The sequence below is a fragment of the Salvelinus sp. IW2-2015 genome, linkage group LG32, assembly GCF_002910315.2.
Source record: "Salvelinus sp. IW2-2015 linkage group LG32, ASM291031v2, whole genome shotgun sequence".
Classification (NCBI taxonomy): Eukaryota; Metazoa; Chordata; class Actinopteri; order Salmoniformes; family Salmonidae; genus Salvelinus; species Salvelinus sp. IW2-2015.
Window position 1 is genome coordinate 29,676,563 of NC_036871.1, and position 14,330 is coordinate 29,690,892.

Sequence of the window (14,330 nt, forward strand, 5' to 3'; positions counted from 1 at the left end):
AAAATGCTTACGTGCCAGGTGTGAGTGAGAAGTGAGTGAGTAAGTGTAGTGTGAGTGAGTGTAGTGTGAGTGAGTGTAGTGTGAGTGTGAGTATGTGAGTGAGTAAGTACGTGCAGGTGAGTGAGTAAGTGTACGTGCAGTGATAGAGTAAGTGTACGTGCATATGAGTGAGAGTGTAGTGTGAGTGAGTGTATGTGAGTGAGTAGTGATGAGTAGACCTACGTGCAGTGTGAGTGAGTAAGTGTACGTGCAGTGTGTAAGTGAGTGAGTAAGTGTAGTGTGAGTGAGTAAGGTTAGTGTGAGTGACGGTAGTGTGACTGAGTAAGTGTGGTGTGACTGAGTAAGTGTAGTGTGACTGAGTAAGTGTAGTGGACTGAGTAAGTGTAGTGTGACTGAGTAAGTGTAGTGGAGTGAGTGTACTGCAGTGTGAGTGATAGTGTACGTGCAGTGAGTTGAGTGAGTGTACGTGCAGTGTGAGTGATGTAGTGTGAGTGAGTGTGTGTGAGTGAGTGAGTGTAGTGGAGGAGTCTAGTGTGAGTGAGTGTAGTGTGAGTGTAGTGTGAGTAAGTAAGTGTAGTGTGTGAGTAAGTGTAGTGTAGTGTGATAGTTAGTGTGAGTGAGAGTAAGTGTAGTGTGAGTGAGTGACTAAGTGTAGTGTGAGAGAGAAAGTGTAGTGTGAGAGAGAAAAATGTAGTGAGTGAGAAAGTGTAGTGTGAGAGAAAGGTAGTGAGAAGTGTAGTGTGAGAAAAGTGTAGTGTGAGTGAGAAAGTGTAGATGAGTGAGAAATGTAGTGAGTGAAAAGTGTAGAGTGAGTAGTATGAGTGATGAGTAGTGTAGGTGAGTAGGAGTGAGTGAGTAAGTGTAGTGTGAGTGAAATGTGAGAGTGATAAGTGTAGTGTGAGGAGTGACTGAGTAAGTGTAGTGTGAGTGAGTGACTGATAAGTGTAGTGTGAGTGAGTAAGTGTACGTCAGTGTGAGTGAGTTAGTGTACGTGCAGTGTGAGTAAGTTAGTGTATTGAGTGAGAAGTGTAGTGTGATGAGTGAGTAAGTGTAGTGTGAGTGAGTGAGTAAGTGTAGTGGTGTGAGTGAGTAAGTTAGTGTATTGATAGTGTAAGTGTAGTGTAAGTGTAGTGTGGTAGTGTAGTGTGAGTGAGTGTAGTGTGAGTGAGTGTGTATATAATGTCTAGTGAGTATGCGTAGGGTCAGTGCATGAGTCAGTGCAGATAGTTTGGGTACCATTAAATGACTAGCAGCTGTCTTAGAGCCGATACTTTGTTACAGTGAATGGCTTGGGTGGCTGGAATCTTAGGCAATTTTTCAGGCCTTCCTCTGACTACGCCTGATATAGAGGTCCTGGATGGCATAAAGCTCGGCCCCAGTGAGGTACTGGGCTCTACGCACCCCCTTGTAGCGCTTTGAGGTCAAGGCGGTACAATTGCTATACCAAGCGTGATCCAGCCAATCAAGATGCTCTCGATGGTGCAGTTGAAAACTTTTTGAGGATCTGACGGCCCATACCAAATCTTTCAGCCTCCTGAAGGGAAAGGCGCTGCCTTGCAGTCTTCAAACTGTTCAGGTGTGTGTGGACAATGTGGACAAACAACCTCTCCCTCAATGTGAGCAAGACAAAGGCTCCTTAACAGCTTCTACCCCAAGCCATAAGAACTGTTGAACAATTAATCAAATGGCCACCGACTATTTATATTGATCCCCCCCATTTGTTTTGTACACTGCTGCTACTCGCTGTTTATTATCTATGCATAGTCACTTCACCCCTACCTACATGTACAAATTACCCTCTTGAGTGAGTGAGAAGGTGTACGTGCAGTGTGAGTGAGTGAGAAGGTGTACGTGCAGTGTGAGTGAGTGAGAAGGTGTACGTGCAGTGTGAGTGAGAAGGTGTACGTGCAGTGTGAGTGAGAAAGTGTACGTGCAGTGTGAGTGAGAAAGTGAGTGAGTAAGTGTAGTGTGAGTGAGTGTAGTGTGAGTGAGTGTAGTGTGAGTGAGTAGTGTGAGTGAGTAAGTACGTGCAGTGTGAGTGAGTAAGTGTACGTGCAGTGTGAGTGAGTAAGTGTACGTGCAGTATGAGTGAGTGAGTGTAGTGTGAGTGAGTGTAGTGTGAGTGAGTAGTGTGAGTGAGTGAGTAAGCCTACGTGCAGTGTGAGTGAGTAAGTGTACGTGCAGTGTGTAAGTGAGTGAGTAAGTGTAGTGTGAGTGAGTAAGTGTAGTGTGAGTGACGGTAGTGTGACTGAGTAAGTGTGGTGTGACTGAGTAAGTGTAGTGTGACTGAGTAAGTGTAGTGTGACTGAGTAAGTGTAGTGTGACTGAGTAAGTGTAGTGTGAGTGAGTGTACGTGCAGTGTGAGTGAGTGAGTGTACGTGCAGTGTGAGTGAGTGAGTGTACGTGCAGTGTGAGTGAGTGTAGTGTGAGTGAGTGTAGTGTGAGTGAGTGAGTGTAGTGTGAGTGAGTCTAGTGTGAGTGAGTGTAGTGTGAGTGTAGTGTGAGTAAGTAAGTGTAGTGTGAGTAAGTGTAGTGTAGTGTGAGTAAGTGTAGTGTGAGTGAGGGAGTAAGTGTAGTGTGAGTGAGTGACTAAGTGTAGTGTGAGAGAGAAAGTGTAGTGTGAGAGAGAAAGTGTAGTGAGTGAGAAAGTGTAGTGTGAGAGAAAGTGTAGTGTGAGAAGTGTAGTGTGAGAGAAAGTGTAGTGTGAGTGAGAAAGTGTAGAGTGAGTGAGAAAGTGTAGAGTGAGTGAGAAAGTGTAGAGTGAGTGAGTAGGTTGAGTGAGTGAGTAGTGTGAGTGAGTAGTGAGTGAGTGAGTAAGTGTAGTGTGAGTGAAGTGTGAGTGAGTGAGTAAGTGTAGTGTGAGTGAGTGACTGAGTAAGTGTAGTGTGAGTGAGTGACTGAGTAAGTGTAGTGTGAGTGAGTAAGTGTACGTGCAGTGTGAGTGAGTTAGTGTACGTGCAGTGTGAGTAAGTGTAGTGTGATTGAGTGAGTAAGTGTAGTGTGATTGAGTGAGTAAGTGTAGTGTGAGTGAGTGAGTAAGTGTAGTGTGTGTGAGTGAGTAAGTGTAGTGTAGTGTGAGTAGTGTAAGTGTAGTGTAAGTGTAGTGTGAGTGAGTGTAGTGTGAGTGAGTGTAGTGTGAGTGTAGTGTGTATATAATGTCTAGTGAGTATGCGTAGGGTCAGTGCATGAGTCAGTGCAGATAGTTTGGGTACCATTAAATGACTAGCAGCTGTCTTAGAGCCGATACTTTGTTACAGTGAATGGCTTGGGTGGCTGGAATCTTAGGCAATTTTTCAGGCCTTCCTCTGACTACGCCTGATATAGAGGTCCTGGATGGCATAAAGCTCGGCCCCAGTGAGGTACTGGGCTCTACGCACCCCCCTTTGTAGCGCTTTGAGGTCAAGGGKGGTACAATTGCTATACCAAGCGGTGATCCAGCCAATCAAGATGCTCTCGATGGTGCAGTTGTAAAACTTTTTGAGGATCTGACGGCCCATACCAAATCTTTTCAGCCTCCTGAAGGGGAAAGGCGCTGCCTTGCAGTCTTCAAGACTGTTCAGGTGTGTGTGGACAATGTGGACAAACAACCTCTCCCTCAATGTGAGCAAGACAAAGGCTCCTTAACAGCTTCTACCCCCAAGCCATAAGACTGTTGAACAATTAATCAAATGGCCACCGGACTATTTATATTGATCCCCCCCATTTGTTTTGTACACTGCTGCTACTCGCTGTTTATTATCTATGCATAGTCACTTCACCCCTACCTACATGTACAAATTACCTCTAACCTGTACCCCCCCACATACACTGTACCGGTACCCCGTGTATATAGCCCCCTCCTTCTCCTATAGTCCTGGCCCCACACTAACTCATCTCTGCTTATGGCAAAGTTCTGCTGTCAAATATGTCAGTCTTTCTCTCCCCTCTTAAACTGTCTCTTGTCAATCTAGACTACTTAGATATAAAATGCATCAACTATAAACACAAAGCATTCAGTCCGACAGTTGATATAGTGAGTTGACAGTAGATATTCAAGGGCTTTTTATGCCTCAGAAACGGCATCCTATTCCCTATGAGGTGTACTACTTTGCACCTTTTCACTATGAAGTGTAGGGAATAGGGTTCCATTCCAAGGTCTCCCAGCTAATCAGCTAGGGGAGTATCTAAAGGAGCAGCTAGGACAGCCGGTGCTGGTGGCATGGCAGGGCATGCCAGAGCAGGGCTAGGGGCGGTGTGGCCAGGCCAAAGTGATGACTGCAGCCCTTCAGCGTATTTAATATAAACCCAGTAAAGAGCTGCTATAGGCAGTGGATTTACATTTTGCCCCCGCCTCTACTCTCTCCGCTGCAACCGGAGACCTCATCAACACTCACGCCAAGGTGCTGTTCAGTAGGGTACACCGCAGCAAAAAGCTTTGCAACTACTGGACATGACCCAGGACTGCTTTCCTCCCGTTCTCACCCTCAAAATAAACCATCCAGGTTCAAATTGGTTTCAAACTGATAACACCACTAAAAGTGGAATCGTTGCAATCACTCAGTGCGTGGCCATGGGTTACTGAATGGATCTTATTCTGGAATTTCCTGAGACTGTCCGCAGTAGGTCAATGGGAAAACATGTATTATCACTAAAAGCAGTCTGACAACAGAGCAGTGCAGGGGGCTGGGGTGTTACAAACACATAGGAATCATGAAAGCGCTGCTGGTTGACCTGAACACAACTCACTCTCTCGGATGTTCTCCCATGTCCACTGGTCGTTCTTGAAGAAAGGATGCCTCTTGATCTCATCCACCCCGTTACGGCCCAGTCGCACCTCCCTAGTAACAGGGAATCAGAACAAGGTACCGTTAAGTCATTCTGCAATCCACTGATAATGTCCATTGTTATACAGAGTCTATGGCTTTGAAACTAACTCTGAACACAACGTAGTGAAAGCTTTAGACGTGATTGATAGCTCTTGAGAAGAACACAGCTTGATGTTTGACTGATTACAAAGTCTAATCAAGTCAATGAGTTCATGACACTAGTCCCTTTCCATAGACTTGTCAACTAGGGAAATCATTGGAAAAACATGAATGATTTCTCTGATCAAACAGTATAAAATCAGGGCTTTCCGCACCACCAGTTTTTATTTTCTAACCGCGGATAAAAATAAAGTCATCATCATCCTCACCTGTCAGTCAGGAAGGCACAGATGAGGTTCTTGGCGTCCTTGGAGATGTCGCTGTCTTCAGGGAAGGTTAGTGCGTTCTTGTGGTTCATGATCTTACTGTACGTCCCCACCAACGAGTCAGCGTAGAACGGTGTGTCACCTATAGACACACAACCACAGGCAGTGAGGTTAGCTAGTGAACCCAGCCAAGACTACATATTTTCAATGGTTCTCAATGGGGGTTTGCTTAACCTAAACGTAAACCCTTAACTATTACCTTAGACTTGAACAAAGTTTTATCCCTATACCTAGCCTCTTCCTTTAGGTTGTGGCAATGTAGGGCTGGGGGATATATTAAGGTATACTAGTATGGATTTTTACAATACCGTCTATAAAAAGGTATTCTGATAGTGTTAATTAAATTAAAAGTTATACAAATTGGACAACTGTCAGTTTTGTCCTAGTTCGGTTGAGTATAAAACAATCAGAATGTTGGAAGCCCATTAAAACCACTTAGAATTCATTTGTTGCCATCCTAACAACTAAAAATATTTTTCAAACTTTTTTTTGTCTTTATTTTATTTTTTATTTAACCACGCAAGTCAATTAAAAACACATTCTTATTTACAATGACGGCCTACCAAGAGGCAAAAGGCCTCCTGTGGGGACGGGGGATGGGATAAAAAYATTAAGTAAACACGATTTGCTACAAGTGGCCAATGTGTGAAACAAGATACTGTATATGCAGTAAAGGAGCAGCAAGATAGTATTCTTTCCAACTTCATCTTTGCATAGTATGGATTCATGGCATGATGATTACACAATATGACAAAACAAGGGGAAGACGTTATGTACTACCAGAGTCAAATAAGAGAGAGGGAATAGAAGACTATCCTCAATGGTATTTTTGCTGCCTGTAAATGAATGGGAATACTCTGCTTCAGAACTACAATAGGGGTTCAAATTGTGCGACCAGTTTGTTTCTGATCGTAACAGCATGAGAAAAGGTCTCTTATTGCGACTCACCGACAAGCATCTCATATAGGAAGACTCCCACGGACCACCAGTCACACTCCCGGCCGTAATATCCATCTCCTCCCTGGGATTTTAGTACCTCTGGCGAAATGTAGTCTGGCGTTCCCACTGCTGTGTCGCATCGGACCATACCATCCTGAAAGAGCATTAATCATAAACTACTATTCTACTGTATTTATAAAACACTGCTGTGTCGCATCGTTCAAAGCTTATATGCTCTAAAATACATAAGCTTTCATAGTTCAAGAAAACAAATTGTAGGCCTAAGTGCTGATACAGTGCCTTCAGAAAGTATTCATACCCCTTGACTTATTCCACATTTTGTTGTAATTACTGCCAGAATTCAAAATGGATGAAATTGATTTCTCTCACCCATCTAAACACAATACCCCATAATGATAAAGTGAAAACATGTTTTTTGTTGTTGTTGAGAAATCTCATTTATTCACAACTCTTTGTCAATACTTTGTAGGAAGTACATTTGGCGCCAATTACAGCTTTGAGTCATCTTGGGTATCTCTCTGCATCAGCTTTGCACATCTGGATGGAGATACTCTCCCATTCTTCCTTGCAGATTTTCTCAAGCTCAGTTTAGTTCGATGGGGTGTGGCAGGAACAGCAATCTTCAAGTCTTTCCAAAGATTTTCAAATTAAATTTAAGTCTGGGCAACTCGAGGACTTTCATATTCTTCTTCTTAAGCCAGTACAGCGTTGCTTGGCTGTATGCTTGATGTCATTGTCCTGTTGGAACAAAAATCTACTACCCAGTCTAAGGTCAATTGCACCCTAAAGCAGGTTCTCAKGGATTTGCCTGTACTTGGCGCCATTCATTGTTCCCTCAATTCTAACCAGTGGCTGCCACCACCATGCTCCACGGTAGGGATGGTGTTAGACGGGTGATTAGGTATGCCTGGTTTTCCCCAGACAAAGCGGTTTCCATTCAAGCCAAAGAGTAAATTTTTTGTATCATCAGACCACAGAATATTTTTCCTTATGACCTCAGTGTCTTTTACATGCCTTTTTCTCAGGAGCAGCTTCCGCCTGGCCACTCTCCCATAAAGCCCAGATTGGTGAAGTGCTGCAGAGACTGTTGTCCTTCTGGCAGGTTCTCCCATCTCAGCCAAGGAACTCTGTAGTTCTGTTAGAGTGGTCAATGGGTTCTTGGTCACCACCCTGACCAAGGTCATTCTTGCCTGGRTGCTCAGTTTGGTTGGATGGCCAGCTCTAGGCAGTCTGGGTAGTTCCATAATTTTTTCAATTTCCCCAATGATGGAGACCACTGTGCTCTTGGAAACTTTCAACACTCTAGAAATTGTTTTATAACCTTCCCCAGATATAAGAATTGTGATGAGGCAATCAGATCTACGGACAGTTCATTGGACATCATGGTATTGATTTTGCTTTGACATGCACTGTCAACTGGGACCTTAGAAACACACCTGTCTATCTAAATCATGTCCAAACAATTGAATAGGCAACAAGTGGACAATTTGTAGTGATCAAGAATGATCAAAGGAAATTTGATACACTCGATCTCAATTTGGAGTGTCATACAAAGGGCTGTTAATACTTATGTAAATTAGATAGACGCATTTCATTTTCAATAACATGTTTTCACTGTCATTATGGGTCATTGTGTGTAGAATTTTTTTWTTTTTTATTCAGGCTGTTAAAACAAAAATGTGGAATAAGTCAAGGGGTATGAATACTTTCTGAAGGCACTGTTTGTAAGAGGAAGAATGCTAAGTAAATGTGTTAAAAGTTGGAAATATTGATAAACCATCACTAAGATTAATTAAATAGAGCATTTGGAAGCAGCAAACAGTTTAAACTCTTAGACAACAGTCTACTCTACAGGGTGATAGTGTCAATTAACTTCTCATTATCAGTCACGGTGCGTTGGAAGGCTAGTGCGATAGCTACCTTGTTCATTTTCATACAGGTCCCAAAGTCTGCCAACTTCAAGTGGCCCGCTTTATCTAGCAACATGTTATCAGGCTTCACGTCCCGGAAAGGACATAAAAAGACACTTAAGGATAATCAACAAGAGCTATGCGTTCTCTGGATAATAATGAATGACGTGGGAGGTGTCTTCCACGACGCGCTAGAGAGTGAAACTGACCATCAATGGAGTTGCATTAGTTTCCAGAGTACGCATAAAGCCCTAAGTGATTATCCCTTTAATACCATGGCGATAATTTAACACATTTGACGGAGAAAATTTGTTCATTTGCCACTAGAAATGATGTCCAACATCCACTGAAGTAGCTAGCAAGTTTACAAGTGTGACAGTAGTTGCCTTGGTAAACAAAACAACAAACAGACTTGCTAGTTTAGCTAATCAAACCAGCAGTCCACCCTGCCATTATGGAATTGAATTCAACAACGGCAATAATGTTTTCAATTCGAACAGCAGCTCAAACACAGAACATGTAAGAATTAACTATAGCCATTGAATTCTACCGTGCAAATATACCGTGCATTATAATGAAATAATGCATGCCCTAGAATGCCCTTCAAGCCAATCAGATGGAGTATTCAACGATGCCATTGTATAAAGTAATTTTTTAAATGGGTGGTTCGAGCCTGAATGGTGATTGGCTGACAGCCGTGGTATATTCAGACCGTATACCACGGGTATGTGACAAAGCATTTATTTTTACTGCTCTAATTACATTGGTAACCAGCTCTACAATAGCAATAAGCACCTCTGGGCGTTTGGTACATGGCCAATATACCACGGCTAAGGTCTGTTGGCACTCCGCAACCCGTATTGCTTAAATAACAAACCAGCAATTCTTGAACCTAAACATGATATTATACAAGCAAAGCATTCTCAAACCAACAGTACATTAAACAGTGATTTAAGTCCCTGTCAAGGAAGCTTTAGAAGGGTGGAGAAAAACGGCCACTACAGAAAAGAGGAAGTAGAGACACTAGAGCCACCTTTACAATAGAAGTGAAGAAGTCCAGTACCAGTAACAGCAACAGTAGTACCTGTGTATGAATCCCATGGCGTGGATCCCGTCCAGAGCCAGCACCACCTCGGGTGTAAAAGCGGGCCCACTTCTCAGGGACGTCATAGTTGCTCATCAAGTTGACACGGTCTCCGCCGGGCATGTACTCCATCACCATGTAGAGGTAACGGTCGTCCTGGAACGCATAAAACAGCTGTGGGGGGGGGGGGGGGGGGTTCAGCGACCAAACATCATTAGGAGGTATGGAGAAGAAAGCAAAAAAAAAGAAATTGCATTACAATTGCCAGAATCTCAATCACTGTGCTTCCTTACAGATTATTCCTAGTAAGCAAAGTGAGGACGAAACTAAGGAGTCACTTTAAAGAACTATGCGTTCCATACCTGCACCACCAGGGCGCTGTTGGCAAAGGCCATGATGTCCCTCTCCTCCCAGAAGAAAGCAGAGTCTGACCTCTTTATCATCTCAAACTTGCTAAGCAGCTTCATGGCATACACCTTCATCGTGGCTTTGTGTCTTACCTGGGAGAGAGCAGAGAGTCTAGTTAGGGCGAATGGCTTGCGTCAAGCCAAACCTATAGCCAAATAATAATAACGTTATACTTCATACATCTAGTGCAGACAGATATAGAAGGGAAAGCAGACAAACAGAAGTTTATGGGATTCACGAAAGGACAAATTAGCATAACCATAATGGCGATCCTCACCAACTGCACTTCTCCAAACGCCCCTCTCCCGATAACCTTGACCACCTCATAGTCCTCTGCTTTCATCCGCAGGTCCCGGATCTTACTGATTGTGTCCTTATCTAAAGAAGAGAGGTGGAGAGATGACATTACAAGGAAACTTGTTAGAACAGGGTATATTAGTAAATTACTGAATGGACTTTGTCCACAGCATCAGGCAAAGAATACAAAAATAACACAAAAATAAAACCGCAGATGAAAATCTGTAATAATAACGTCACTAGATATCTGAAGTACAGGTACCATTGAACTTGGATGTTACATACACACCGGTTAACCTTGACCAGTGAGCCATGCCTCAGGACTACCTGGCATGATGACTCCTTGCTGTCCCCAGTCCACCTGGCCGTGCTGCTGCTCCAGTTTCAACTGTTTTGCCTGCGGCTATGGAACCCTGACCTGTTCACCGGACGTGCTACCTGTCCCAGACCTGCTGTTTTCAACTCTCTAGAGACAGCAGGAGCGGTAGAGATACTCTGAATGATCGGCTATGAAAAGCCAACTGACATTTACTCCTGAGGTGCTGATCTGTTGCACCCTCGACAACCACTGTGATTATTATTATTTGACCCTGCTGGTCATCTATGAACATCTTGGCCATGTTCTGTTATAATCTCCACCCTGCACAGCCAGAAGAGGACTGGCCACCCCTCATAGCCTGGTTCCTCTAGGTTTCTTCCTAGGTTCTGGCCTTTCTAGGGAGTTTCTCCTAGCCACCTGTGCTTTGCTTGCTGTTTGGGGTTTTAGGCTGGGTTTCTGTACAGCACATTGTGACATCAGCTAATGCTTTATAAATACATTTGATTGATTGATTGATCCTTGAATTGCTTTCTACATTTGGGTTGCATACGYTTGAGAGAGATATTCATACCATCCCAGGTTGTGTTTTTTCTGGCAGACAAAGCAGTGAAAGAAACCTCTGTCTTTGAGCTGATTGGATTTCTCCACTGACTGCTTTACAGAGTGTGTTACAGTACTGAGAGCCAATCTGATGTAACAACTCTGGCTTCCCTGCCCTAGGGAAGATAGTATTCAGCCAAATTTGGTCATAGCTGAACAGGAGTGGTAGTTTTTCTATTTGCATGGTTCACAACTGGCACAAGAATGCATGGAAAAAAGGGGGGCTGAGTGCAGTGCATCAGAGTTCAATTGATCTAAAAATAAAGCCAAGGACTAGAACTATTAAAATGAGACGATTTTGAATGCAGAGTTGTTTCCAGCAGTTACAGTTTCAGGGTTTCATAACTAAAAGTACATGATTGAGAAGTGATAAAAAACAGTGCGATAATTTTTTACAAGCATTTCCCACTTGGACTAAAATATGGGGGGAGAAAATAAAATAACTTGTTTGTGCTGTCCGCAGAGATGTTGGCTAATGTGATTGAGTGTAGCCTAGGCATATTGGCTACTGGTCTCATACAGAATATGATTAGACTACATGTCATGGGTTAGTAGTCTGCAAGGAGGAGAGCACTAGCAGTGCAAAGAGCACAGACCCCCTGAAGGGATGACATTGGCAACCAGCCCTTTCACAAAACAGCTAGCCCATTGCCATAATGTCCTTCAAGGCCTCTCCAACACTGAAAGTACCCAGCAAGACTAACTGAACAAATAGCCTGTGATAGATGTAGCCCCAAGGCTTTACAGTAGCTCGTATTGACTGTTTATTTCCAATATGGGGAGCAGTTTGTGAAGAATTGTCCTCATCTATGGTAGATGCTTTACTACCATTGTAGCCACATGCACATACAATATATAACCATATTCATAAACTAATGACATGCCAAAGTTGCAGACAGTCCTTGTGTTAAAATGCCACAACCTCTAAGTTCCAGTCATATAGACATGGTGGTCCCCCAGTCTGAGGGGGACACCATGTGGGTCACCAGCCACTCATTAAAGCCCTTTTGTTGAGGACACTGAGTGGACTGAGCTGTAGACACAATAGTGCCAAGGAATGTATAGAGGCGAGGCGGTGACCCCAAAACAGCCTCCACTCTCTCCTGTCTGTGTGCGTGTGTGCGTGTCCTACACATATGATGTAAGTGACAGAGATTCTGCACAAAGGGAGGAGGACATATGGGGGAGAGGAACCTTGTATGGGCTAGCTACTTACATCTATTCAAGAAGTTGTCGATGCTTTTGTTTTTTCTCAGGGCTGGAAAGTCAAGGTCGTACACCAACGCGTCCAAGCCATCCTAGAGAGAACGAAGAGAAGCATTAATAGAAAGCATAGACTTCAAAACCTAAGACCGCAACTGGGGCAAATTCTCTACAATACTCTAACCAGCTCACTACTAGCACTATGTAGCTAGCCTACAGTAGAACTAATATCTGGTGCAAAGCATGTTACCTGGAGGTTATAGGCTATAACCCAGCTAAAGGCCAAACCGTCACAATAAGCAACCTTGCAAGCAGTAGCCTCAAACTGGCTTAGGCAACAGTGGCCAAGGTTTTCAGCTAATCACAAACAAACTATCCTATTTCTGTGCCACTTGTAGCTTAAATGGTTATAATTTAGTTAAATCAATTAATAGCAGATCTGATGACAGGTTTAAAACGGTTGTGTTTCACAATCCATGTTTAGGGAGTTTTGGACACCAAGTCACATTAAATTATAGGGCTAGAGTTACACTACACACAATCACAGCAATGGTGTGACGTCAAACGTCTGACTATCTGGCCTTCAACAAAAGGATGGACAGAGCCTATTCAGTCATTTGGAACAGCTCGTTACCATACAGCAAGATCTCAAAAAAGACCCCAGGGTGATGTACGTAAGAAACAAATTATCTATGGCCAGCTTAGCCACAGGCATTGGGCATCACACAGGAATTAAGACTTCATTCAACACCCAGCAGCAACTCCTCAAAACAGCAACTGAAGTAACTGAAGAACCATAAAGCCCTTCATCTGTGGGMTGTGATGATTTCCTGAACTTCTCAGGTCAGGGAGCTCTTCAATGCAAACGTGTCTGGTTGACAGAGTTCCTAACTTACACTCAACTTGGCAGGGCATAGACAATTATAGACAATGATGTAACTTCCGGCGCCGACCGAGATGGCCGCCTCGCTTCGCGTTCCTTGGAAAATATGCAGTATTTTGTTTTTTTATGTGTTATTTCTTACATCGGTACCCCAGGTAATCTTAGGTTTCATTACATACAGTCGGGAGGAACTACTGAATATACGATTAACGTCAACTCACCATCGTTATAACCAGGAATATGACTTTCCCGAAACGGATCCAGTGTTTTGCCTTCCACCCAATACAATGGATCTGATCCCAGCCGGGGACCCTATGCGACGCCGAAAAAGGGGCAAACATAGCGGTCTCCTGGTCAGGCTTCGGAGACGGGCACATCGCGCTCCACTCCCTAGCATACTACTCGCCAATGTCCAGTCTCTTGACAATAAGGTTGATGAAATCCGAGCACGGGTAACATTCCAGAGAGACATCAGGGATTGCAACGTGCTCTGCTTCACGGAAACATGGCTAACTCAAGAGACGCTAACGGAGTCGGTGCAGCCAGCTGGTTTCTTCACGCATCGCGCCGACAGAAACACAAACATACATCTTTCTGGTAAGAAGAGGGGCGGGGGGATGCCCTTATATAGATAACAAGACCGGGGAGTGTCAATCATAACAACAACACCAGGAACTCAAGTCATCGTTCACTAGACTACTAGAACTCACATCCAACAAATGATCGCACCTCCATACTACCAAGGGATTCTCTTCGATCATAATCACACGCGTATATATTCCCCCCCAAGCAACACACGAATGTCCTGAACCGCTTTATCTGACTCTTTGTAACTGGAAACCACAATGCACCCTGAGGCTGCATTCCATCCGTGCTGGGGATTTTAAAGGCCTAATCTAAAGAGCAAAACTCCCCTAAAATTCATCAGGCATATCGATTGATACAGACGGCTGGTAAAACCCTGGAATGTTATAATGCTAACTTCCGCGACGCATATAAGGCCTCGCCGCCGCCTCCTTTCGGAAAAGCTGACCACGACTGCCATCTTTGTTGATTCCAGCTACAAAAGAATCATAAACAACAAGCTCCCGCGCTCAGGTCTGTTCAGCGCTGTCCGACAATCTGATTCAACGTCTTGCAAGACTGCTTCGATCACGCGGATTGGAATATGTTCCGCATTCGCGTCCAACAACAACATTGGACGAATTATGCTGAAATTCGGTGAGCGAGTTCATTAGGAAGTGCATTGACGATGTCGTACCGCACACAAACGAATTAAACATTCCAAACCAGAAACCGTGGAATTGAACTGGCAGCATTCGCCGTGAACTGAAAGACGCGAACCCACTGCTTTTAACATGGGCAAGGGATGAACCGGAGAACATGACGAAATACAAACAGTGTAGCTATTCTCTCCGCAAGGCAGATCAAACAGA

General features: G+C 43.9%; 1 protein-coding gene across 1 annotated transcript in view; it reads right to left on the bottom strand.

Moving 5' to 3' along the window:
• LOC111956491 (rho-associated protein kinase 1-like) overlaps window positions 1-14,330 on the bottom strand; it is an 88,400-nt gene that overhangs the window by 28,665 nt on the left and 45,405 nt on the right. The window contains 9 exon segments of the mRNA XM_023976943.2: window positions 4,726-4,817; window positions 5,174-5,312; window positions 6,179-6,323; window positions 8,111-8,216; window positions 9,185-9,235; window positions 9,237-9,358; window positions 9,547-9,684; window positions 9,870-9,970; window positions 12,025-12,106. Of these exon segments, the coding sequence (XP_023832711.1) occupies window positions 4,726-4,817; window positions 5,174-5,312; window positions 6,179-6,323; window positions 8,111-8,216; window positions 9,185-9,235; window positions 9,237-9,358; window positions 9,547-9,684; window positions 9,870-9,970; window positions 12,025-12,106 (976 nt within the window).